The sequence below is a fragment of the Anthonomus grandis genome, chromosome 12 (assembly GCF_022605725.1).
Source record: "Anthonomus grandis grandis chromosome 12, icAntGran1.3, whole genome shotgun sequence".
Classification (NCBI taxonomy): domain Eukaryota; kingdom Metazoa; phylum Arthropoda; class Insecta; order Coleoptera; family Curculionidae; genus Anthonomus; species Anthonomus grandis.
Window position 1 is genome coordinate 20,154,206 of NC_065557.1, and position 20,017 is coordinate 20,174,222.

The 20,017-nt window shown below is 30.5% G+C and overlaps 1 protein-coding gene across 1 annotated transcript; it reads right to left on the minus strand.

The window, feature by feature from the left end:
* Positions 1-811: 811 nt before the first annotated feature.
* LOC126743401 (neutral alpha-glucosidase C-like) lies at positions 812-19,443 on the minus strand. Its single transcript, XM_050450476.1, has 14 exons — positions 19,283-19,443; positions 19,081-19,214; positions 10,772-10,996; positions 10,559-10,712; positions 9,324-9,535; positions 8,772-8,958; positions 7,931-8,503; positions 7,588-7,845; positions 6,013-6,262; positions 5,801-5,958; positions 5,562-5,672; positions 5,353-5,474; positions 1,238-1,311; positions 812-1,068 (listed from the first exon to the last, which is right to left on the minus strand). Exons 1-14 carry the CDS (start codon positions 19,304-19,306, stop codon positions 971-973), a joined length of 2,580 nt encoding a protein of 859 aa, XP_050306433.1. The 5' UTR covers positions 19,307-19,443; the 3' UTR covers positions 812-970.
* Between the last annotated feature and the right edge of the window lie 574 nt (positions 19,444-20,017).

A 20,017-nucleotide genomic window follows, 5' to 3' on the forward strand; every position in this document is an offset into this window, starting at 1 on the left:
TTTCGTTATCTAAATATACGTTATTTACATTTATTTAACTTTGAATATTAACTTCTTTATAGAGTATCTTATCATATTATTTTATTTAAAAAAAATATATATAAAAATATATATAGCTTCATATTTTATTAAAGAGGAAGTAGTTTTGTTTTGTGCTGTCAAAATAACTGACAAAGTTGATGCTATTTTAAATTATTTTTTTGCCATTTCTACATAAGTATTTGGCATCATTGCATTAGAGATGTTGCAAACAAACAATCTGCTCCTACTTCCATGGTAATGCTAAATCTAGCTTTTCAATGTTCTAAAATTAAATAAATATGTTGATTCAATGCCACAAGTGCATCATGGTCCTAAGCATGCCCTCAACGATCGGTTTTTTCGAAGAGAATTCCTTAGGGAAGTATTTAGGGAAGATCCTGGGTTATGGATTGGGATAATAGATTTTTTTTTAGTAGTGGACAATTTTTTGTGATATTTTTATCTTTCTTCTGAAGAAAGATTTAAGGGTAAGGAGATTTAAGGGTTTTCTCTGAAGAAAGTTTTAAGGGTAAGAAGTGTGAGATGGGTAATTCAAATACGTCCTATATAATGTTCTAGTAACAGTATTAAAGAGGCCTAGAGTTAATGTACCTAATTTTCCATAAAAAAGAACTAGTTTCGGAAACTTTATTGCATATTAACTCGTTCACCCAAAATATTTAAATCCACGCATTTAACAAGTTTAAAAGTCTTGTGACTAAATAGCTTTCGATTATTGAACTGAGCATTTTAAGCATAAGAGTGATAATATAAAAGAGTGCTATAAAAATAATTTTTAACTAACAAATTTATTGACGAAATTATTTGACTTACAAAATTTCTCCTAATGTAGTACTTATATATACTATATAAATAACACGAGAAATATTAGGGTAGAATTTGCAACTTCGTCTTAAAATTTATTTATTATTTACAAAATTTTACAACTTCACAGGGTAATTAATTTTATCCTATAGTCCACAATTTCCAGTAAAGGCGTACCATCTGACGTTTGGTTGTATCTCTCAACGCTGTATGTTCCATTTCCTAATAATATTTGCAAGTTATATATTTTTGTAAATAAGGATTTATTACGAGATCGTAAAAACATCTTAACCCCAATTATGAATTTTAGTCCCTTACTTTACAAAACTTAATGTATTTAAAAAATTAAAATAAATAATATTTTTTTAATATGTTATATTCTGGTGCTTACCATTATTAGCATATAAGAGTATTGCCTCAATTTTTAATTCAAGGTCACCGTCGACGCTGGTACTATGTATTGACCTGTAAAGAATTAAATAATTTCATTTCGTATAATTTCATTTGCAAAATACCAGTAATAGAAGTAAATAGCATACATAATTTATAAAAATAAAATCATGTTAATAATCAAGTTTTTTATATTCTTGGTGAATGCTGTGTACAGTTTTACCATTTTTTGTTTACTGCTCTTACCGTTTATCAAAATTTATATGGTATGGTTTTCAGTACGAATCTTTGGTTCGTTCAGGTTTATCAGTCTTTTATTCCTGCATATTTCATTTTTCCTATTTGTAACTTGGATATAAATGAAAAATTAGATTGTCATTCTAGGATAAGACCGATTATTTTTAAATATACTTTCTAACAAAATAAATATAAAAAAAAACATTAAAATATAAATTTATTGTTTTTTCATTATTACCTTTTAACAGCTTTTTAGGTTTTGTACAAAAGTAACCATAAAATCTTACGAATTGATTAGTGTATATTAAATTTATCTAAAAGGCAAAACCAATTAAAAAGTTAAAACATTTATTTATTTTAAGTGAATGAAGAAAATTTTCGGAAAAATGATCTACGTATACGAAAACAATGAACTAGTGGACATAACTAGTGGGCACTACCTAAGGAGAGTGCAAACAAAAGGCAGCAGCACTACGGAGGTTATATGCGGAAAGATTTCCTTTAAGAAATCATCCGGCTCCATGTATGTTGGTCAATTTAGTTATTAGCCTTCGTGGCATAGGGTATTTAAAAGAACACTAACGAGGCTACGCTGGAAGAGCTACTCAACCTGAAATGTTACAAATTGAGGAAGACATTTCAGAAATAGTTAAAGACGACCCAAGAGCCATAGCAGCTCAAGTTGAAGTTCCTCATAGTAAAGTAAAAAAGACTATGCAACAAGAATAGTATTATTCTTCTTATTATCAGTACCAAGGGGACAGGCGTCACAGCCTGAAGATTGTATTTTGCCAGTGGCCTTTAGAATAGTTAGGCAAAAATGAAGATTTTACAAAATTAATTTAGTGTAAAGACGAGGCCACATTTACACGAGATGGAGTGTAAAATTTCCACAACAATCACCTTTGGGCTCTATAATATCCGCATGCTGTAAAAAGATCTAATTTTCAACACAGATTTTCATTAAATGTTTGGCTTGCGTAATAAATGGCATGCTTTTTCTACTTTTTCCACCTCGACTGACCGGTGAAATTAATTTACATTTTCTTCAACACAATCTGCCACAATTATTAGAAGATATTCGTCTAAATGTGAGACAGATTATGTGGTTTCTCTATGATGGTGCCCCACCACATTTTAGATGAGTAGGGTCATGAACAATTAAATAATGAGTTTTCGAATAGATGGATAGGGTGCAATGGACCCATTTCTTTGCCTCCTCACTCCATAAATTTAACGTTTTGCGATTTCTTTCTATAGGGCTATTTGAAAAAGTTGGTGTATCAGCAGTAAATACTCCGGAAGAACTTCTGAGAAGAGCGCATTGAATATTTTTGTGATTTAATTCGTGAATACCAGGATTTTATTTTTAAATCTTGTAAAGAGTCGTGGATTCGCCGAGCAAGATTTTATGTTAATCGAACAAATAGGGACAATTTTGAACAATTCTTGTAAAAACGGAAAACCTACACATTTTTTAAAATAATTTTTATTATGCAACTTTTATAGAAGTGGGTTTCGGTACAATAACTTCTTTTAGCAAGTTCTGCAAGGTGCTAATTTAAATTACTCCTTTTTGAAAACACCTTGAATAAATTTCATCAATAATCAATATATGTCATCAAACCTTGAAGCCTATATAGTATTTGGAATTAGTAGAACATAAAATAAAACATCTAATCTATACAAGGAATTATAATAAAGTGACTAGTTATTTTTTCCAGCAAGCACTACACTCCTTATTATGCGATAGCTGTTCGTGTATATTTAAGCAAAATTTAATCTTATATAAACTAGATCTGCAGATTTGCCACCATTATACTTTTTATTTTATTTTTTTATGTGCTTTAAATTAATATGAACAAGTTCAATAATAAAGATTTTAAAGGAGAAATGCGAATGATAATAACTCAGGTTATCAACAATGTATAGAAAGAATTAAGGAATAGAATAGGCTCTTGTCAAATAGTGAGGGAATGTCAGTTTGCACACTTAATTTATTTTTAATTGCTATACTTAATTTATAATCGTTTCACATCATTAGCAATCTAAATAGGTACTACTATTTAGTTTTTGTAAAACTTCAAAATGGCGTAAAAATTAAATTAAATAGAAAAGGGGTCATACGATACATTGCTTAAAAGCTCCCATTGAATGCTTTGTGGTCCTAGAATATTAAATTGGCATTTACACTCATCACTAGAATATTAAGTTTTATTTCTATTTAAAATAATTACATTTTAAGTAATATAGAAACGTAAACATACATAACTATTTCATTACAGAAGATGTTAAAAATGTACACCATTAACTTTAACACAGTAAAATAATCTATTGGAGAACTCTTCACGAACATTTTGGAAAGTGGCAACATCAATATTGCGACATGCATCAAATATTCTTTGACGTAAATCGAAGATAGATTCTGGCTGGGTGACATTGGCTTTTTGTTTTAAGTAGCCCCATAAAAAAAGTCCAAAAGTGTAAGATCGGGCGACCTGGCTGGCCATTCGGTAGGCCCTCAACGACCAATCCACCGATTAGGGTAAGTATTAGTCAAATATTCTCTAACATTTCTTTTAAAGAAAGGCAGTGTCCCATCTTGTTGAAAAACTGTTCCCACCTCAAATTCATGAGAATTTGAGGTGGAAACAGATTTGATTATGAGAATTTTCCAACATGTTTAAGTAAAGAACCCGGTTAAATTTTGGTCAAAAAAGAGAGAGCCCAGCAATGTGATTCCCTAATATACCAGCCCACATATTTATTTTTTCTGGGTATTGTGTGTATGTTTCACAAAATATGTGGTGATTTACGTCGCTCCAATAACGGACATTTTGTCTATGAACATTACCATTCAAAAAAAAGTACATTTATCACTGAAACAAAAATGTTCTTCACATAGACAGGCGGGCGTCCTTTTCTCTCGGTCATTACTTCACAGAATTCCATACGTCCATCAGGATCATCTTTTGTCAATTGATGAACCATTTGAATTTTTATACGGTTGAAATGTATGTTTTTTAAGCAACCTTTTCACAGCAGCAGAAGATATATATCACACGTATCACCAACTGTGGAAGTAGACTGTTAGACTTAGACTTTTGATCTTACCATAGCAGCTATAACCTGATTTGCTTCTGGATAGCTGGAACGCCTTGGATTCTTCCTACTGGCAACACTGCCCGTCTCGGTAAATTTCTGAATTAGCTCGCGACTATACTTTTGACATACTGCACGGTCAGGAAAGCGAACATTAAAAATTCTGTCCGTCTCTTGTATGTACATTACGATTTCCACCATAAATGAAAATATTTTCAATTTTTCCAGCAAGGATTCTCGATTAAATCAAGGTATAATTAAAATTGTACTGAACGAAATAGCAAAAATGTTCTCTCTTTTCGGCATTATTCACTTTTAAAGGTAATGGTAAACCAAATAAGTTTTTGTGTTGAACTTTTATGACAATAATGTGACATTGACATGGACAAAAAATACAAACTCTACAAATAACAACACACCTATAAACAAATTACAACTGAACAGTTGTAGTAAAGAAAATAAAAATGCGAAAATTAAGGTTTTCAAAGGCTGCCTTTTTGCTACGGGTAGAACTAATGACTTAATATTCTAGGACCACAAAACATTCAGTGGGAACTTTCAAACGATGTAATGCATGACCTCCCTCTCTATTTAATTTTATTTTTCAAAATGGCGTCCCGCCGCCATTTCTTGAAGAAACTTCATTGAAGACAGCACGGAAAGAAGAAGAATTTAATCCAATTCATTAAACATCCAGTGGAGATGTTTAAAACAGTAGTAATTAAACATCCCCAAAATAATTTATAATTTGTAATATACTCGTTGAAAAAAACTTACCGTATAGATAAAGTCCTAGTAGAATTTTGATAGTCTATGGAACCATAAAGATAATTATTATTGTCGATATAATCAAAACTTTCGAAATCATCTAGGTAGATTCTTCCTTCCGCATTACCATTCTAGATACAAAAATGTTTATTTCGATTATTAGAAGAAAAATTAAAAATAATGCTAGCAAATACGAAAAATTATATAAGCGAGCCTACCTTATCAAGAATTATATGTAATTCATATGGATCATCTTTAATTTCAGCAGAGGTTCTCTTGACTCTAGGTTTTCTGGGGATGACTGAACCTGATTTATAAAACACTGGTATCTGCAAGAAAATTGCTATTAATTTATTAAAAAAGCAATTCTAACAGTTTTTAATTTTCAAGCGGCGTATAAAGTGCATTTAAATATATTTGACCTCTAAAATGCTTATAATAAAGTAATAATACATACAAATGTTATATCGACTGGAATAGTATACCATTGTCCACCTTGATACACATTGCTAGAGTTTCCTGTTATTTGGAACCAATATTCCTCTGTCCCTGGGAGGTATACTCTTAAACTTGTAGCTCCAGAGAAGTATACGTTGGCAACAAGAATATCAGATCCTTAAAATAAATGATAATTTTAGAAAATATTATTTATAAAAATTAATTACCTACCAACAAGAAATTCGTCATTAATATCTAAAGCAGTGTCATCATCTGGATAATGATAGAACAATCCACGGATCATTGGATCACCAGTTATTGTATGCTCAAAAAATAATGTATACCAGTATGGAAGATGGAAATATCTAGATTTTATAGCTTCGCGGATATCATTTTGGGTACTATTTGAAAAAGTCCATGGTTCTCTTCTTTCAGTTGTAAGATCACCGTGGGCTCTGTAGAATGGAATCCAGGCTCCAGTCTGTTTAAGAAAAGAGTATATGTACATTTAATTCTTGTTTATTTAGGAAAGCCTATAACATTAGAAATTTTTTAAAGGGTTTGAATTATAGTCAAAGAAACATCCCACAAATTACAAATTTCTTAATCATCATATAGCATCAAATTGGTCAACATTTATTACAAAATTTAAAAGAAAATTTCCATTGATTACTGATAATTAAATAGTATAAAATAAGTTATCGATTTCTTTATCAGTGCTTGATAATTTACTATAATCTCACTTTTCCAGTTTATTCAATAGTATATTACAATATAATACTAAGTGGTTGGTGGCCCTCAACCTTTCTTTTTTTTTTCTGACACCACAACCTATACTTAAATACTTAGAAAAAATATCTGATTCCATTGATTTTTGAATCCACAAAAGGAAAAGATGAAGCCCAAAAGCTAAATCACCGGACCAAAAGGTTATGTCGACTTAAGCAATTTGATTTTGAGTAGGCCTAATTATAATATTTTAAAGAAAATTATTTATAATATTTTATATTACGATCTTTGAACCTTATAGCATAATTAATTTTTTATATCTAGTACGGCTTATGCATGCAATTTAATGTGTACAATCCAGGTCTGTTACTATCATAAAAATAAGTGCTAGATCAGCAAAGTCTGAAGGTATGATGTTTTTTTGAAGTTATCTTGAAAGATTTTGTAGTAACATTTATGGTTTTTGATTTCAAGAAAATTACAATAAGAAAAAAACGTAAAAATTTGTCTTCACGTTGTCTCAATAGGAATATTCATTTAAAAAAACATTTTTTATCAGGGATCATATTACATAAAAAAATACAGATCACGTAGATTCCTTAAAAAAATAAACTAAGCAACATAGACGAGAATTGCATTCTGCAATTCTTTACTCAGCAAAAAAGACCAATACCAATAACCAAAAAAAAATCCAATACTCCACTATAGTGGCCATGAAATATGTAGAATTATTATTATTATTGTCAATGTCGACCCACAACTCGGGGGCGTTATGTAGGAAGGATCCAGAAGAGTGATTTTTGAAAAATATTGGTATATTTTCCAAGAATATGACAGTAAATATGCTGGATTTACCCAGACTAAACCAAAACTTTTTAGTGAAATATGGAAAAGTTAACACATATTATAAAAAAAAATTCCAATATACAAAAAGCTTAGTTATTTATTAAAAATGATCAGGATCAAAAAGCAATTTTATTATTATGCAGAACGATTGATTCGATTTGAATTTATGTTGAAATAAGATTTGCTACTAGTTCCTTAAAAAATTTTATTTTATCTTTTTTTTTACTCTACCTGGTACCACCTGCTTGCAATTTCATCTGTAGGTTTTCCAAAAAATCCAGGTACGTCACCACCATAAAAGACTACACCGGCAAGATTTGAAGTTATGGTCATAGGAATAAGCATTCTTAGGTAATCAAAAGTACTGTCGGTATCTCCATTCCATTTCGCAGTGTATCTTTGAGAACCAGCAAAATATGATCTTGACAGAAGGAACGGTCTAAGTTTACCATTATCGCGATCTATGAGTCCTTTATGGGTGGACATAAGCTAAATATAGAATTGGACATATTTACAATAGGTTATTATTATAAATAAATTTATAAAATACTAAAAAAAATAAAATGTCACTTACTTGTAGTAAACCATACATGTTATGAATATCCCTATGCAAAACATTACTATAATGCACTGTATCCATCGGAATACTTAACTCATACTGATTATCAAAAGTTGCAGGTTCATTCATATCATTCCAGAATCCACCGAGGGCTGGTGTGGATGGGAAGTTTTCATACAAATGTAAACTTGAATAATAATCCCTTGCATTTGGATTTAAGAAATCAATCCAAGTGGCCGCACCAGGCCAGCAAGTTCCAACATATTCCGATCCATCAGATGCTTTAATTAACCAGTTATTTTGAGAGCAGTTTGAATACACGTTATAGTTAGGATCCGGCTTTAAGTGGCAGTCAGAAATAGGAACGAGTTTTCTATGTCCTTGAGCATCAACCCAATTTAATAGTGCTATTGGGTCAGGGAAAGAAGTGTAGTTCCAAGTAAACCATTCACGATTGGCGGTGTATTCGATGTCTAGCCATAATACGTCCAATGGAATTTCGTATTGATCAAATTTGCCAATAATATCCTTTACATCCTCTGTATTGTTGTATGCCCAACGGCATTGGTGATAACCCAAAGCCCATAGCTAAAAGAAATTAGAAATTAGAAGAATTTCTCATTGCATACTCTTTATTCTATTACTTTTTGATGGTTTTTAAATCATTTGTTATATGATTTAAAAGAAAAATAAAATATATAATTCGCACTTGAAAGTAAATGTAAGAAGGGCGTTTTAAGTTCTCTTAGATAACTTTTAATCTAACGTCATATTTTATGATAAAAGTATTATTCATATTCATTTTGTAGATGGTAAAATTGAAATATAATATATGTAACTAAATATATAAATGTACCTGTGGTAAATGTGGCGTTCCTGTCAGATTTACATATTGCCTAATGGAATCTTGCAATGTGGGACCAAGAAGAACAAAAAGATCCAGTACTCCACTAGTGACCATAAAGTATGCAGAATTGTTATTATTGTCAATGTCGACCCACATCTCGGCGGCATTATGAAGGAAGAATCCAGAAGAGTGATTTCTGAAAAATATTTGTATATTTAAAATTTAATATAATTTTTATTAGTACTACTATAGTTTTTTAGCAAGTCGGAATTTTTTAAACATTTCAGTAAAAACGTCGGATTTAGCATCAATCATTTAGCATCACCGATAACTATTATTTTTAGTAAAATATTAAAAAGTTATCAGATGGTATCAGCAAAAAAATTATTAAAAAAATAAAAATCTTGAATTTCCCCTTTATTTTCTATATTATATCGTCTACAACAACTTTGGTATCCCAAAGGAAAAATATGAATAACAAAGAAGTGATTTTTCAAAAAACATTTCATTAGTAAACTAAAAAGAATCCTATGTGCTCGTAACATAAATAAATATCCTTACCCAAACCCATATAGTACGGGAATTGATCCATACAATGATTGTGTTGAATTCATAGACCACCAACCATTATCAATATTCTTTAGCCTATAGGGATCAATACTAAGATCGGCGGTATGGAAAAGTCCAACTGTAGTGGCATGTTCAAATAAACCCATCATTCGCTTTATTTCGTGGAATTTAACAGAAAATGTAAACGCCTGGCTTTGATTCGTCTAAAAAAATGTCTATATATCGCATCATTATATTTAAATTTTCCGAAAAAAGAGATCGTTTATGTTAAAATGATTTCTAAAATTACTAAAATGTATGCTCAGAATGCACGCGTTATAAACAAATCGCTAATTTCGTTTTTGGTTACCGAAATATGCATGTATTAGCATGCAATAGATCAATCATATACAAAGATTAAGAGAAAACGACAATGCTTTCTTTCAACCTATTCCCCGATTTCCCACTTGCGATATCCGTTGACAGGAAAAATGTACTTTGCTTAGTAAACACCGCAGTTGGCACAACTCAATCAAATATTCAGATACCTTGATGGTATATTCCTTGCCATCTTTTTCCCTTTTTTAGGTTCAAGTTGGACGAAGTCTAATTAGTACAGAGAGAGTAGGAAAAACAGTATTATTCTCATTTTAACTTAAATTGATTTAAATTTATAACTGCAAGTTAATAGTTGTATCTCCGCATCCAAAACATAACTTGGCCCATCTGTAATCTGAATAGTAGGACTTTTATCATTTCCGAGTATAATAGTGAATTTTTACCGAGACACCTCTCTAATTGTGTTAAATGAAAAAGTAAATTTTGGTTTTTCAAATAAACTGAGGGTCAAATCAGAATATCTTGCGAGCCATGCTATAGGGCGTATTATAATAAAATAATAATTAGAAGTTTACCTGTTTTTCCAAATTTTAAAATTTTTTAGCGCAAAAAAATAATAACGTATGATTAGTTAGACTAACATTAATTCAAATAAGGGTATAGCATCAATATTTTAGCAGGTGTGTAGAAAACTTTATTGAGTGACATTACTTGAAGATAAAGCATTCGTCTGCCCGAATAAAGATGATTAGAGAAAATGAATTAAAGGAAAAGGAGAGATGGAGTTTCATTCCATAGAAGGTATAAGCCTGCAGATCTTAGTATAGAAAATAATAAAGTATATATTAAATTATTATTATTAAACCATTATTACGAGAATGTCAGGAATTAATGCAGCATATACTTACATTATCCATAATTAGCCTATTTCCTTCAAAAGTACTTTGCAAAATATCCTTATAGTAGAAATCAATACTTAGAGGTTTGTATTTAACAACTACTTTATTTCCATCTTCATCTGAAGCTATTAGCAAACTCTCGTTTGTAGAGCTAACAGTCAGCCTAAGTGAACATAAAACATTAAAAAAAAATGTAAAACATTGAAATAAAGTACATCATACTTATTTAAAACAGGATCTCTCTCCAAAGAATATTCAATATGGTGTCTATGCCTCGCTGGTTCTTCTATAGTTATTCTTAATCTATTATTAATAATTGCTTTAATAGACATTATTAATTGGTTGCCAGCATTATTCGTAAGGTTAAAATTGAGACTTTCATCATCTGCACTTGAAAATTTAGCTACGTAATTTCCATCTGCAGCAGGTAACCTTTGACGATTATTGCTGAAAAAAAGGAAGATGTTTTTAACGTCAGGCCACTTTTAAAGCATCTTTCCATAAAGTTTTAGTACAGTATTTATTTTCAGTAAGAATTTCTTTATCTCGAGATAAAAAGTTTATAGTCTGGACAAACCAAGGGTTTTAATCCTTGACAATCTTAATTAAAAATAAGTACCAAAATCCTTATATAAAAACTAGACGGAAGTTTAACCTTAACTCAAGTTATAGATTAATTAGATTTCGATAATCATTGATTAAATCGAAACGCACATGTATTAAATTTCTTGATTTTGTCCCCAATATTAATTCATTAAGCGCTCTCAGAAATAACAATTAATTTGATTAAAGTCTGGGGAATGTGGAAGCACTATGATCTAGCCAGTCTCTATAAATGTTATTTTAATAGAATTAAAAACATGTATTAGTAAATTAATGTGTTTACTCAAAGAGAATACAAAATATAGAATAATTAATATTCCGAAGTTTAACTAAATTATTAAAAATAGATCAAAGTCGTTAGGTATCTGTACTTATGATACAACAATATGAAATTTCCAATAATAAGGAACATAAAAAGTCACTTTTCCATCATAAAAATACAGCTAACTTAACAAATTCGTTTAAGTTGTAAAAAAGGTTTTGTATATTGAGTCCGGTAGTTTTTTTAAAGCTTTAAATTAGTGTAAATTTATTGTTATGCAGTATTTTCATCGACTTTATCGATCTTAGTTGATTAACCAGTTATCAGTGGTTTTTACGTGGGTATCTATATATCTATACAAAAGGCATAATTTCATACGGAAAAATCAAATATTACAAAAAAGTTACCAACAGAATTCTCTTAAGCCTTTAATAAGAATTTTGCTATTTAATACTTTTTGTGCAATTAACACTTTATTGTGCAATTTCCCCAGGCTACTACTCTCTACTTAGGTAATGATTAGGTAGGCATAATAATATGATATTGTAATTTTTCGGTGAACCACTTCTCGCAATTATCCGTGAAGCTTTTTTTGACCTGACTAGCTTAACTACGACCAAATTAAGTGCTAATAACTGTAGAGAAATCATACTTATTACACCATAAGATATTGCATTGATATCATTAGCGCGAGTACTTAAAGCAATTATATAGTGTTTTTTTTATTTAGGACAATCTAAAGATAATGCTAAAATATATGATAAAATATGGAGTAGAGTCATACATAAGCATCTCTGGTCGTAATTAAAGTGCATCTGTTTAATTCATTGTGGAAATTCATTTAAAAAAATGAATATAAATATTTATCATATTAAATGTATATTGATATGTTAACTATATGCTGCAGTCTTTGTACTACATAAGGATATTTATTCACCCATATGTAACTGTTACTTTACTTTTTTTGCACAATGATGGAAATTCAAGTTTGAAGTTTTACAGTCAAGTATGTTAACATAAATTATTTTAGCAAGTACATACCTACAACTTATATCTTTTTCATAAAAAAAGAAGGCTAGATTATCTTTTTAAAAACATTAAATTCTAAGCACTTGAATCAGTATCAAATGTTTATGAAGCACTTTTAATTCATATAAATTTTGATGATGCGGATCGTATGATGTATACTATGAAAAAAAAAACTTATTAATTCGATTTGTTAAAAATTATTAAAAAAAATAGAAGAAAAAGTACAGTTTCAATTGAAATCTTTAATAAAAGTTCTTGAAATAAAGTTGCATGATCCAAGTATATTCAATTTTCGCATTTTTCAGTTATTAAGTCTTAATATTGCATTTTATAACACATTCTACCCCCGGTTTTATCAGTAAATGTCTGCATAGTATTAAAACAATTATTATATTTTATGTATAGTTTAGCAACTTTTTTGAAAATCGCACCTAAATTATCGGAAAATGCTTAAAATGTGTATAATTTCAACCTAACTCATAAAAGCATCTAGTGTAACCCAACTATAAAAACATCAAAAAACGGGGTTTCTGGAATCTATCTTACTCTTAGGATGTATTCATTATCGTTAAATGACATTATAGGAACGTTTTCTCACTTAGTGTAGAAAAATCGTTGAATTGGGTTGAGTTTGTAATTCCAGGTACGATTAAAATGTATAAATATTAAATGTTTCTTTTTTACTTCTTCGCCATCGGAATATTATTTCCCGTAAAATAACACACATTTTTAGTCGTTGTAAATAATAAAAGGTGCGATTTTCAAGAAAGTTGTCAAACTAGACTTAAAAAATAAAAGAAAACCTTAATTTCTTCAAATATAACATTCTTCTGGCTATGAGAACATCTCGATCAGGATCCTTCTTCACCTTAGCGATGCTGGGCTTCAAGCACTTATGTGCGCCATAAATGTCTCCTTTAAGACGGGTGAATTTGTGAAAAGTGAAAAGCATTCTTAAGCATGCTTTGGTTGTACTTCTTTATAAAGGGACTGACTCTAATACTTCCGCAAACTTTCATCCAGTTTCTCTTCTTCCTTCCCTAGGTGTGCTAATCGAGCGACTTGTCAGGAAGAGAGATCTTACATTTATCACTGCAAATGAAATCCTTTATAGTTCTCAATTTGGCTTTCAAAGTGAAAAAGCAACATGATGCTATTTTCTCTGATATTTATTTGAGTACTAATGAAAACCTCGTATCAGCATGACTGTATGAGTGATGTGACTTGTCGAAAGGATTCGACTGAATCGATCATCATGATTATGTTGTTACAAAAGCTTGAGATTTATGGATTTAGAGATATAGCTTTCGAATTGGTTCAAGTCTTACTTATGTGATCGTAGGAAATCAGTATCCTATGTAGGAAAAATCTCTGTGTCATTGCAGAACAGTTGTGGAGTGTCTCACGGCTCCATCCTTGGCCCCTCCTGTTTTTGATCCATATTAGTGATCTTGCCTCTATTCAAATTGGAGGAGATATTAGGCTTTTTGCTGATGATACTTCGATCATTTGGCATGGAGGACTTTCGATAAGAACTTGGTGTAATAGTAATCAACTATCCCTCAACATACCAAAGACTAATAGGGTAAACTTCAAATATTCTCTATTTAACATCTCTTTAAACCATAATCAAATACTTCCCGCAGTAAGTGCTAAATTCCTGGGGGTCACCATTGATGATATTTTAAAATTTCAGGATTACATCAGAACGCTCTTGGTACAGCTGTTTTCTAGTTGTTGTGCCTTGAGAGTGCTTTCTGATCACTTAGACCTATTTGTACTGAGATCTGTGTATTTCTCTTTAGTTGAATCTTTGCTTATGGAATAGCATTCTGGGGTTGTTTTAGTACAACCAGTTTTTCTTCAATATTTATCTTAAAGAAAAGGGCTCTAAGATTCATGTTTCAAATGTATTTTAAGCAGTCTTGTAGACCAATTTTATCTCACAAAATCAAATCAAATATATTTAATGAAAAATAAATACAGTTTTACAATATTTAAATGTAGTTCTACACCAGTGTGTTACATCTGTGTGTGTACAACATATATTTTAAGTTCAATTAACTGTAGCACATTTGTTAACTTAGGCACGTTCTAGTCTAACTACAAAAAAGAAAAACAAAAACAATAAATTCGCTGAACAACCAATAGATAGATAAACTCACTTTGCTTATTTTCAATTTTCACGAACTGTTGCCGATCCTGAAGATAGCTTTTTATTAAATCTTGGCAAACTCCCCTTATCCTATATTAGCTTAATTTGTTTAAGACAATATTATGTGAAACACTATCAAAAGCTTTTGCCTGATCTAAAAATATTACCGTTATAATTATATTAATTACCGTATTAAAAATATATATGTATGTAAATAAATATATATTTTTATATTTGTTACTTCATAAAGTGCGTCATCCGTAGATCTTCCTTGTCGAAAACCAAACTGCTTGATTAAAAAAATATTACATTTTTCTATGCGACTAGTAATTCTATCATTTATGCAAGTTTCCACTAATTTAACTATGTTGGTAATCAAAGACACGGGATAATAATTTCCAGGTAAATATGTGTCTTTTCCTTTGTATATAGGTATTACGACTGACTTTTTCAATTCGCATGGAACCTTTCCAGTTATAATGGACCAATTAAAAATATGAGTAAGAGGTTTTGCAATTGAATATTTTATACCCTTTAGTTAGAGGGTCTTGCTAGTAATCCGATCTGAATTATTAAGTCCCGAAGCTGAATTATTTTTCAACCCATTTATATTTTTGATTAATTCTTCCTCTCTTACAGGTGTCATAAATAAACTAGGAATTTTTTTTAGGTCAGTTTTTGTTTCACTGTAAGGTAGTTCGTCCGCCATTGATTTACAAATATTTATAAAATAATCATTAAAAATATCTGCAACTTTAATTTTATTTATTGTTAAATGGTATTTTTATCTTTTAATTGAATATCCTTAATGCTTTTATTACTTTTGCCACAGTGAAGTCCCTCCTGTATAACTCATTGATTCTCTTTCAAATTTTCCTTTAATTTATTATAGTTAGGGCGCATATAGAAAGTTTGCTGGTTATTAGTGAATTCTGTTATTTTAAAAAGGGACTGAATCTTTAACACAATTGAAAAATGATCTGTTGTAACTGACATTATGTAAGACCTAAAACGAATTGTATTCTCAATCCTTTGTGGAGTATAAAGAAATAAGTGGTCAATGCAAGATTTAGAGTCTGCTACTATTCTTTTTGGTTCATTAATAAAGCTTAATAAAAAAATTGGTTTAGAAACCAATTTTTTAACAAAATGTTCATATAATTATTCGTTGTTATTTTAAAGTATTAAATTTATATTTATATCTCCAACTAAAATATACACTGCGTTATAATCCTTATTTATTAGGACTTGGTACGAAAGGTGGAAACATTATTTGGTGGAGATCTATAAGTCGCAAATAATTGATAATCCATGTTTTTAAATGGGAGATTCAAAACTGAGAATGTTATATCATTATATGTTATGTTCCCAAAGTGCCTTATGTGTATTTCATTCCTGACCAAAACAATGACTCCGTCATTTTGATTATATCTTCTATTTGAATAAAATATGCTATAATCTGCAATTTTAAATGTATCTACAGATCTAATCTACCATGTTTTACTTAAAATTATTACATCACACTTACAGTTTAAACTTTCGACAAGCAACACAAACTCTTCAAAATTTTTTCTCGCACTTTGAATATTTATATGATTAAAATATAACAAATCGTTATTCTCAACTTTTAAATCATTAGTATTTATTGTTGAGGTATTAATATAAGCAAACGTTTCTAATTCACCCTGAAATTCTATTGTGCTCATGTTCAATATATATGTATACAGGGTGTTTCTTAACCTATACGCATAAACTTGGGAAATTATTGCTGACGGCAAATAATGACTAATAGTGAAAAAAAAATTTAGTAAAATAGTTTTAGTTACGGAGATAAACGACTTATTAATTAAAATTTAAAAAAAAAAACGTAAATTCTCCAAAATAAATGTTTATTTAACTATTATAGTAACTGTTCGAAGTTATTTCCATGACTTTCAATACATAATTGAGCACGCCTAATCCAAGAGTTGCAGAGAGCAGCTACTCCAGATTTAGTCGAATTTCCTCGGCGGCAGCAAATATCCGATTTCTTAATTCTTATTCATTGTCAACTTCGGTTACATACACCAGAGATTTTAGGTGGCCCCAAAAATAAAAGTCAAGCGGATTAAGGTTGGGTGATCGAGGAGGCCATCCAATTGGACCACCTCGGCCTATCCATCGTTCGGGGCACATTCGATCGAAATGCCGTCGCACTGGTCGCGCAAAATGTGGTGGAGCACCATCGTGAAGAAACCACAAATTCTGCCTAATGTGAAGAGGGACTTCTTCAAGGAGTACCGGCAAATTTTGTCGCAAGAATTGTAAATAAAGAGCACCAGTTAGACGATTATCCAAAAGGAAAGGGCCAATAAGTATTCCGTTTACAATTCCAGCCCACACATTTACTGAAAATTGTTGTTGAAAGTTTTTTCGCCGAATGGCATGCGGATTTTCAACTGCCCAAAAATGCGTGTTGCGAAAATTGTGAATACCATTGCGTGTGAAAATTGCTTCATCCGTAGCTAAAATGTTCCTGGTAAAGTTTGGGTTTAACTGCTGCTGATGTAACAACCACTCGCAAAAGTTTACTCGTGGCGCATGATCCCTTGGAAGTAAAGCTTGTACCCTTTGGACGTGAAATGGATACAGTACTTCATGCCTTAAAATTCGCCAAACTGTGACTGGTGATAATCCAAATTGCGTTGCAATTGTTCTAGTGCTTATGTCAGGATGCTATTCGATGATATCTAAAATCAAACTCTCTAGATTTAAAATGCGCCTAGGTCTAATGGCTCCACCATGTTGCCCTGGCCTCGGCCGCAAATTTCCAGTTTCTCTACCCCGCTGAACCACACGCAAAAAAGCTTCACGCGACGGATGATACCTATGAGGAAACCTTTGTGCATAAAGATTAGCTGCAGCCACACTGTGTTGTCTTGATTCCCCGTATGCCAGTAACATGTCCATTAGTTCCTTATTTGAAAAATTATGCGGTATAATTTTAATAAAAAACGAAATACGGCCGACCAACTGTATCAACTGATAGCAAAGTAGGTACTACTAAACATAATAAACATCATCCAGACTTGTTTACTTCTTAATTTGAAAACAAAATTCCACCTGATAATGTTATTACATTTTTGTGAAAAAAAAAGAATTATCTCAGAAACTAAAAATATTTTACTTAATTTTTTTTTTACTATTAGTCATTATTTATCATTAGCAATAATTTCCCAAGTTTATGCGTATAGGTTAAGAAACACCCTGTATATAAAACCCTAATTTTCAAAACAAAAATAAAAATTTGAAAAATTTTGAATAAGTTAAATAAAGACCTGCTTGTTACTACTTTTATTAGCTTTCCATTCCTACCCCCCTAATAATTTAAATTTATATTATATACACTTTCTATAACTTAAATTAAATTCAGTATCAACGAAAACAATAATAATACATCCCAATCTTCATATCGGGTCCGGATGAGGTCTTCCAATACAGATATAGGGGTATTTCGAAAGAGTTTTTTTGCTTATTAGACTCTGCTTCTCTTAATATTGCTAACAAAATTGGGAGCCGGTTTAACCTTCTTATTTTTTTTTATTCAATCAAAAGCGTAATGTATATCGTTTTCAGAGATGTTAATATTTAATTTATCAGAAAATAAATTAAAACCTCCAATAAGTTTTCATCATCAGCTTGATATATATTAACTCTTCCATGCGTGTATTCGCTTGCCAAGTTTATAAGAACTATTCCAATTCACTTTTCCCCACTCAACCATATGCTACAAGACAAGTGAATATTATTCAATTAATGATTTCTGAGAGAACTTTGGTAAAAAAGTCTTTTGTGTACTTTGCTTAGAAAGCCTTTAATGGTCTTGAGGTATTAGATCTTCGAATACCTACAAGGAGTTTAGAAGGGGAATAAAAGCTTTTGGGGAAAGCTTATTATGACGTTGCGAAATTCCTTAACGATGCACTGTGAGTACCTTTGTTTTTTCTCTCCGTGATATGATTTTCATTTGTTTATGTATTTATTCTATATGTTTTTTATTTTTATTACTTTATCTGCTTTTGCCATTAAATTTGATGTGTTTTGATTTATCCAACATGATGTCATATACAATTTTGAAAAAAAGTAAATTGTATTTTTTTTTGAATTTTATTTATTACTTTCATTTTATCCATATTTGACAATTTAAAAGTAATTCAGTAGATTTGTAAAAACTTAGCTTATTTAATGGAATATTCCATATTTGTGACAACAAAGCATATTCACTTTTAGAGAGACTCAAAGAATCTTCAAAGGAAATCGGCAGGGTAGACATTTATAATTTTCTTAACTTATTTATTCTATAAATGGGCGCAATACTATTTGGAAATATCGCTACTGATAGATAAAAGAAAGCAAAACAGATTTTCCACTGTCGTCAGCTTATATGATGAAACAAGATTTATTCTTTTATAAAATATATATGAATTTATTTAGTATACTTACTTGCAAACTTCGACGGCAGAGCATTTCCACATAGCATCATTTCGCAGTCGTTGAGCAGTCACTACGGTCGCACTTAGACTTAGGACTAAGAGTAGTCCTAGTGATGCATGCATAATTACAAAAATATTGAATATCTGTAATAATTATAAAATATAAAAGATTTACCGTTGACATAATTCAAAATAAATCAAACAGTTCTTACCCAAGACTTGAGGTTAATTACCATATCTCTCGGTATACAGATATGTTTTATATAAAGGACGGCCCCATTCTCATTAATTTAAGTTTTTTGTTTACAAGTATATACACAATTAAATCTTATCTGTTAACATCCAAAACAAGTATGATTAGAATAAGCTGATCACAATACCTACTCTAAATTGTTACATTAAAATACCACTTTAAGTACCCACACTATTATTTTAACCCACTCCAAAAAAACAAAATTTGTATATGCCATATACCTCATTTTTGTTTTTTAAAGTTCAAGAGGTCCAACATAGAGGACCATTCATCAATTGAACATATTTAAATTCAAATTCAAAAGACTTTTATTACCACTTAAACATTGTACACAAAAAATTATTTTTTTTTATTACAAGAATTTACACAATGTTAAGAGTATGCGGACTGAACTGCGATTATAAAAACAACCGATAACACATACACGAGCTAGCGCGCATGTGCTGCTCAGACCGTTAAAACATACTAACCTAATTACAACTAAAACAAGAATAAAGGCTTTCCCAAGTATAATTATTTAGAAAATAAGTTATTAAACCCTATAAAAACTAAAAAAAAAAGTGTAATAATTGAATATATTAATTACATTAATATAGACACCATTGCATTTGTGCAATAAGCAGAGAAGAGGAAACAAAAAACACGAGCCGAGGCTGGAAATCCAGGGCAACAAGACGCAAAAATGAATAGGTAT